This window comes from Rhea americana, unplaced genomic scaffold, assembly GCF_003343005.1.
Source record: "Rhea americana isolate MKP2758 unplaced genomic scaffold, rheAme1 scaffold_660, whole genome shotgun sequence".
NCBI lineage: Eukaryota > Metazoa > Chordata > Aves > Rheiformes > Rheidae > Rhea > Rhea americana.
In genome coordinates, this window is record NW_028186824.1 from 45,897 (window position 1) to 52,466 (window position 6,570).

General features: G+C 70.2%; 3 protein-coding genes across 3 annotated transcripts in view; 2 read left to right on the top strand and 1 right to left on the bottom strand.

The window, feature by feature from the left end:
• The window catches only part of LOC146586682 (casein kinase II subunit alpha-like), a 14,113-nt gene extending 14,031 nt beyond the window's left edge, over nucleotides 1-82 (top strand). Inside the window, exon 9 of the mRNA XM_085320875.1 lies at nucleotides 15-82. Within this exon, the coding sequence (XP_085177001.1) occupies nucleotides 15-82 (68 nt within the window). The remainder of the gene's footprint in view (nucleotides 1-14) is intronic.
• On the top strand, nucleotides 60-1,555 carry LOC146586683 (casein kinase II subunit alpha-like). The gene is made up of 3 exons (XM_085320877.1): nucleotides 60-245; nucleotides 629-718; nucleotides 1,033-1,555. Exons 1-3 carry the CDS (start codon nucleotides 227-229, stop codon nucleotides 1,146-1,148), a joined length of 225 nt encoding a protein of 74 aa, XP_085177003.1. The 5' UTR covers nucleotides 60-226; the 3' UTR covers nucleotides 1,149-1,555.
• A 15-nt stretch (nucleotides 1,556-1,570) lies between these two features.
• Nucleotides 1,571-6,570, bottom strand: part of DGAT1 (diacylglycerol O-acyltransferase 1) — a gene marked incomplete at its 5' end in the record, with an annotated part of 6,075 nt that continues 1,075 nt past the window's right edge. The window contains 15 exons of the mRNA XM_085320876.1: nucleotides 1,571-2,696; nucleotides 2,859-2,921; nucleotides 3,073-3,160; nucleotides 3,293-3,358; nucleotides 3,517-3,629; nucleotides 3,718-3,762; nucleotides 3,911-3,952; nucleotides 4,093-4,131; nucleotides 4,391-4,494; nucleotides 4,593-4,667; nucleotides 4,763-4,897; nucleotides 4,974-5,079; nucleotides 5,238-5,290; nucleotides 5,470-5,555; nucleotides 5,648-5,688. Of these exons, the coding sequence (XP_085177002.1) occupies nucleotides 2,550-2,696; nucleotides 2,859-2,921; nucleotides 3,073-3,160; nucleotides 3,293-3,358; nucleotides 3,517-3,629; nucleotides 3,718-3,762; nucleotides 3,911-3,952; nucleotides 4,093-4,131; nucleotides 4,391-4,494; nucleotides 4,593-4,667; nucleotides 4,763-4,897; nucleotides 4,974-5,079; nucleotides 5,238-5,290; nucleotides 5,470-5,555; nucleotides 5,648-5,688 (1,203 nt within the window). The remainder of the gene's footprint in view (nucleotides 2,697-2,858; nucleotides 2,922-3,072; nucleotides 3,161-3,292; nucleotides 3,359-3,516; nucleotides 3,630-3,717; nucleotides 3,763-3,910; nucleotides 3,953-4,092; nucleotides 4,132-4,390; nucleotides 4,495-4,592; nucleotides 4,668-4,762; nucleotides 4,898-4,973; nucleotides 5,080-5,237; nucleotides 5,291-5,469; nucleotides 5,556-5,647; nucleotides 5,689-6,570) is intronic.

Sequence of the window (6,570 nt, forward strand, 5' to 3'; positions counted from 1 at the left end):
GGCTGGGGCCGCAGGGACGCTGCCGCGGGTGCCGGGAGGGGTTGGCGTGCCGGCCGCGGGGCGCCACTGGGGCTCGCGCTGATCTCCTCCTCGCAGACACTCTCGGAAGCGGTGGGAGCGCTTCGTGCACAGCGAGAACCAGCACCTCGTGAGCACAGAGGCGCTCGACTTCCTGGACAAGCTGCTGCGCTACGACCACCAGACACGACTCACTGCCCGGGATGCGATGGAGCACCCGTATTTCTGTACGTCTCCCCCGGCCGCTCGCCCCGCTCCTGTGCTCGGCTGCCGTTGCCTTCCCCTGCTCCGCACGGCAGCCGCCTTCACCTCCATGCACCCCGTGGGCATCAGCCACAGCCCACACGGGCCCCTCGGTCCAGAGCCGGCCTCCTCGCTGCTCCTGGCACCTGGGTGCTGCCCCAGAGCCCCCAGGTGGTTCTCCCGGTCCTCTTGGGTCTGGGCAGAGCTTGCGGGTCAGCTCTGTCCTTGCTGGCYGCCTTTCCTGCCCATCCCCCTGCGCGGCTGCTGCTCCGTCCCTGGGGGATCCGGCGTGGCAGGACACCCGCTCTCCCCTCTTGTGCGTGGGGAGCCATCGCTGACGCGCGCTGCCGTCCCTTCTGCCCTGCAGATCCCATAGCAAAGGACCCAGCGAGGATTGGCACCTCGGCTGGACTCTCGGCCAGTAACACGCCCGTCAGCTCCTCCAGTATGTTGGCAGGTGGGTCGTCGCGTTCGCACGGGGCTCTCACAAGGCACTCGGGCCCCCGGGGTCRTATCACCGCTGCGGGGCCGAGCAGCGCGGGCTCTGCGCTCTCCCGTCCGGTGGAGAAGCCGTTCCTGGTAACGGGGTGTTGCCTTCCTGGGAGGCTGCGACCACAGCTTGCGCCGTCTCCGCCCCGGCGCAGCCCCTCAGGGCTGGCAAGGAAGGGAGGCCGCTGCTGCGCTCGCGCGTGGGACGAAGGAGGGCTCTGGGCCGGGCTTGCTCCCGGGTGCGCTGTTGGAGCCTGACCGCCTGCTCTCTCCCCGGCCCAGGCATTACCTCGATGTCCGCGTCCCAGCCCATCGGCAGCCTCGCTGCGTCGCCCGTCATCTCCTCTCCAAACGCTTTGGGCTCGCCGGTCCCCGCTGCAGCCGGAGTGCAGCCCTGAACTCGGTTCTCGACCTCTGGCTTCTCGCACCGCCGAGGCTGGTGCCGCGCCTGCCTTCTGCCCTCCTGCCTGCCSCTCCGCGAGCCGTGGGGCTCTGGCCGCCTGCCAGCAGCCGCTTCCCAGAGGCAGAAGTGGGGTGGGGGTGGGATGGGGGGGGCGCTCTGGAATTTTATTTTTATTTCTGTTGAGTATGAAAAAAAAAAAGCAAAAAATGTAGGTTCCTTTTTTTCTCTGTGCAGTAACAATATCGCACTCTCTGGCTACGGACCAAGGCTGATCTCTGTTGTGTCTGTGTCGGGGTAAGGAGTTAGCTGCATTCTTCTCATGAGGATCATGGTTAGTGATGCAACTACAGTGTAGAAATCTAAAATGGATAATAAAATTTATTTTCTATGTCCCTAACAGGACAGCAGGACCTCCAGCTTGTTCTTGGCCTGGGGCAGGGTGTCCGCGAGGGGCAGGCCGGTGCCCGGGGGCGGGCGGGTGGCCTCGGCCCGGCCGAGGGAGGCTGATGTGGGGCAGGGCCAGAGGCTGTGCGGGAAGGCCAGATAGGCCCCGTCCGGGCACGGGAGGAACAGGAGCAGGACCAGGTGTGGAAAAAGACACTTTAATCACTCAATACTTGACAGATACAGTCCAGAAAGGTTAAAAAGTGGCCAAGTGAGCCCGGAGCAGTGCCGGGAGGCAGCAGCAGGTCCCAGCTGCCCCAGCCAGCCCCGCTCCTCACCCAGGATGCGCGGCAAGGAGAGGGCTGGGGGCCGGGGCAGCCAGCCRGGGACGGAGCAGGCAGCGCCCCGGACCCACAGCCACAGGTGAAGTGAGCCCGGGGCTGAGCAGGGAGCCCGGGCCGGCCGCCGGCACGGGCAGGGGAGCCCCGGGCAGGGCTCGTACCGGGTGCCCCGAGCCTGCCCCTGCGGGGAGCACCGGCAGGAGGGAGGGACGGATCAGAGCAGTCACAGTCCAGGGACAGTCCTTTAAAGTGCCTTACGGAAGAGAGGCTCTGCGGCGCGGGTGGCCACTTAAAGCTCAAGGCGGGGGCCCCCACGGGTGCAGGGAGCCCCCCGGCCCCACGTGCGCAGGCAGCTGGGCTCAGCTCCCGCCTCCCTCGTGCCCGGGCCGTCACGGGGCAGGACCACAGGGTCCCCGCTGGGGCACGGGACAGAGGGAGGGGGAYGCCCCTCCGCAGGGGCTATTGCATTGATCCGACATTCAATTCACAAGAGGAGGAACGCCTAGCGGCTACTCCGCACGCGTACAAAAGGGCGCAAGGCAACTTCCCGAGGCGGCGGCACCTCCCCGCGAGCACGACGCAGTCCCAAGGCGTCTGGAAAGCAGCAGGAAGCGGCTCCCTCCTCTCCTGCCTTCCTGCTGGTCACCAGGAGGGAAAYGCAGTCCAGCGCGTCACTGGCTTCCTTCATAGTTGAGCACGTAGTAGTCGTGCACGTACATCAGGACGGCGATGGGCTGCCCGATGATCAGGGAGATCCAGACGGCCGCGTTCCCGTAGTTACCCCTGAGGAACTTGGACACGAACCAGGCCAGCGGGATCTGGAAGAGCCGGGGCAGCGTGGGGCCCGTGCCGACGCGCAGAGGCCCCGGGCAGCCTGCGGCGCTCCCCCGGCGGACGGGGAAGGAAGGAGAGCGCGTTCCTGTCCCGGAGCTCCGCAGCCGGCGCCAGGCTGCTGCCACCCCGGTCCTCCCACCGCTTACCTGCGCCGCCATCCCCATGAACGCCCAGAGCCGGAACATCTTCAGGGGCACGCTCACCAGGTACTGCCGGGGCAGGGGGGCAACGTCAGCCCCGGCCTGCTGCCCCCACGGAGCTGCCACCGTGGGGCTAGAGCCCTCGGAGCTCCGCAGCAGGCAGCTCCTGCTTGGGGGGCGGCTTCGGCAGCCGGGGYGCGTGCCGGCAGGGAGCACTGACCTCGTGGAAGAAAGCGGAGGCCAGGAAAACGGCCGTCTGCGCCGTCCACTTGCTGGCCCCCCGCTTCAGCATGGGCTTGTAGAAGTGCCTGAGGAGCGGCTCCCCGTTAGCACGAGTCCCCGGCGGCACCACAGCCCCCCGGCCGGCCCCCCGCCTGCCGGAGCTGCCCGTGGCGCGCCGGGCCCGTCCCCGCCGCCCCTGCCCGGCCGCAGACGCCCACCTGAGACACCACTTGTGCACGGGGATGTTCCAGTTCTGCCAGAAGTAGGTCACCGACTCCGAGTTCCTGCGGGGAGAAGGCAGTGAGCCGCGTCCCGGCACGGCAGCGGGGAGCTGCGCCTCTCCCCACCCCACAGCGACCCCCGGGGGGTCTGGGGCCTGCGCTCGGCCCCATCGCCCTGCGGAGTGGCAGGAGGGGGCCCGGGGCCGGCCACTGCCGCTCACCACCAGTCCCTGTAGAACTCCCGGTCCCCGAACTGCATCACTTCAGCCACCACGTTGAGGCAGGAGTGGAAGAACCAGTAGAAGAAGATGAGCCAGATGAGGTGGTTGGGGACCTGGGGAGGGAGGCCGAGGCCGTGAGGGGGCTGGTTCCCCCCCGCCACCAGGGCCACGGGCAGGGCGCAAGGGAGCTCGGCTACTCACAGCCAGCTTCAGGAGCCGCTCTATGATCCGGGAATAGTCCATGTCCTGCAAGGAAACGGCTGCCGTCACCCTCGTGCCCCGGACCGGGGACAGGAGCAGGAGGGAGCTCTGGGGCCCCCTCACGCTGAGGGCACGAAAGCCACAAGGGCGCCCGCGGGGCATCCTCCTGCCCCGCAGCGGGGCTCCCACTCACCCGGAACGGCTTCATGGAGTTCTGGATCGTGGGCACCATCCACTGAAACAGAAAACGCCGCTGGAGCCGGGGCGCCCAGGCGCCGCGGGGCCCCTGGGGGGGCCCAGACCCCCGGCCACCTGCGGGCGCCCAGCTCGGCCCCCGCCGTTTCCCTGGGGAGAGGGTCCCCACCAGCCACGTACCTGCTGGATCAGCCCCACCAGCAGCTGGATGAAGAAGAGCTGGAAGACAGAGGCAGCAACGGAGCTGTCGGCAGGGACATCGGCTGGGAGCCCCTGTCCCCCTCCCAGGGCGCCCGTGCCCAGGAACGGGGGCCCCGCGTCAGGGACCGTCCCCTCATCCTGCCGCCTTCGCTGCTGAACCAGAGCTGGCCCCGAGCCGCGTCCCCAGACCCACGGCCGCTCCCAGCCCCGGGCCGCCCTCGGAGCGGAGCGGCGGGGAGGGAGCCCCGGTGCCCGGAGCACGCGGCGGGGGTCTCACCATCTCGAAGAGGCGCCGGAGGAGGAAGCGCTTGCGTATGCGCGGGGAGCGGGGAAAGTTCAGCTCGTAGCAGAGGGTGGGTGCGAAGAGGAAGTAGTAGAGATCTGCGAGGACAGCGGGGGTGAGGCTGGGCGCCCGCCGGCAGCGCCGGGGGACTCGCGCGGGGCAGCGGTGCCGTGAGCTCCCCGCAYGGGGCACTTACTTCTGTAGGTGAGGTTGGCCGGGTAGGTGACGCCACTCTGGCCCACGTCCCCGTTGGCCTTCTTTGGCCCCGCAGCTGGAAGAGAAGKGAGCTGAGCGCTGGCCTGAGCAGGACGTTCGGGCTCTGCTGCGGCTGCTGCCCCACGGAGGGGCCGTGCCAGGGCCCGGTACCTGCGGCCGAGGGGTCCCCCCGGCGTGGGGAGGCTTTTGCCTCCCTCCTTTCGCGGCACCATTTGTTCACGTCTCTGAAGGAGAAGAGCTTGAGGAAGGTGACYGTGTAGATGGCCAGGGCGAACACGGCCCCCACTGCGGGGAGAGGAGACCCGGTGAGCTGGGCCGGCTCCTGCCCCGGCCYGGCCCCACGCCCGCGGCCGGCCCTCACCTGGCGTGATGGAGCTCACCATGAGCACCACCACGGCGGGGAAGCACAGGATGGCCAGGAGGTTGGTCGCGTGCAGGACGGCGCCAGCGCCCTCCGAGAGGGAGCCCTGCGGGAGGGAGGCGTGAGAGGGCTGGGGCGCAGCCCCAGCGCCCCACGGCCTGGGGGGCACGGGGAGCCGGCAGAGCCCCGCTGCGCGGCCTCCCCACCCCACCGCGCCCCGAGGCCTCCRCCCCGGGCACGCGTGCAGCGCTAAGGGCGGCTCACCGCTGCCAGCCGCCTCTCGAGGGACAGGGCCACCACCACGAACACGTTGGCCACTGCAGACGGAGCGGGCAGAGCGTTACCAGAGCTGCCGGGACGCGCCGGGCCCCGCAGCCCCCGGCCTGCCGCGCTGGGCTTCACCGGCCCCGGGGCAGCCTGGGCGGCGAGGAGAAAAGCTCGGGCTGCCCCGGCTGCTCTCCCGCTGCCCGGGGCGGCCCCCGGGGCCGTCACTCACCGATGACCAGGCACGGGGACGGCCAGCTGTAGGGGTCTTTGAGGAACAGGGAGACCACCTGGATGGGGTCCACCAGGATGCCGTACCTGCGAGGAAAGGGGGGYCTGAGCGAGCGGCGCCGGATCCCGAAGGCCGCGGCGGCGCCAGCCCTTCTCCCCGCCGGGAGCCTGGCACTTACTTGATGAGGTTCTCCAGGAACAGCCGAGCGTTGCTCAAGACCTGGAGGGAGAAGGCAGGAGTCACTCGGAGCCGAGGCGAAGCCCCGCGGCGGGGCCGCAGCAGGCACGGGACGGGTGCTCCCCGCTCAGCACCCAGGCCCGCCTTGCGGCCCGTGTGGTGCCGCGGGCTCTGGGACCGGCCCAGGAGGCCGGGACGTGCCAGGGCCGGGGTGTACGGTTAAGAGCCGGCTAGACCCGCGGCACGCGTAGGGCTGCCGGCGCCCTGCCGCTCTCCCGGGTCRCTCGCAGCTGCCTGGGCCGGCTGATGAGGGGGCATCCTGCATTTCTGCACCCCAAACCCCGGCACACGTGGGGCTGAGGCCCGCAGGCTGGACCAGATCCTGCCCGCGGCCGCCGGCAAGGGACAGAGCTGCTTGCCCGGCCTGGGGGACACAACCGAGCCACGGKCTGGACGCAGGCCCGAGGTGCCGGACCGCATCCGTGGCCGAGCCCGGAGTGTCACGCAGCCTCGGGGCGCGATCCGATTCGGATCTTTGCGGCCTCAGCAGAGGCCTCAGCGCAGCTCCCGGAGCCGCTGCGCCCCGCCTGCACRGGGAAGGCGTCCTCCCTCCGCGCAACCCGAGATTGGGAAACCTCGGGGAAGCGCTTGCATCACCAGGCCGCGAGTCCGTGCAAGGGTTACGGTGGGCACGAGTCACGTGCCGGCACGGCCCCACGGAAGCGTGCCACGGGCAGCAGCCACGTATCTCCGCGCCCGGCTACGTCGCGCTTCCCCTRGGAGTGGGCAGGGACAGCGCAGCTTGCGGCGGCAGAGCCCCGCGGGGCCCCGTCCCACGCTACGGCCGGGCGGGAGGCCCAGGCTGGCACCGCCGCAGCGGCGGGAGAGCGCCCGGCGCGTGTCGCAGGGGCTGCCAGCGCGGCC

Excerpts from the sequence above, each read along its gene's own strand:
- LOC146586683 (XM_085320877.1), top strand. Across the intron at positions 719-1,032 it reads CTCCTCCAGTATGTTGGCAG|GCATTACCTCGATGTCCGCG; the intron begins GTGGGTCGTCGC and ends TCCCCGGCCCAG.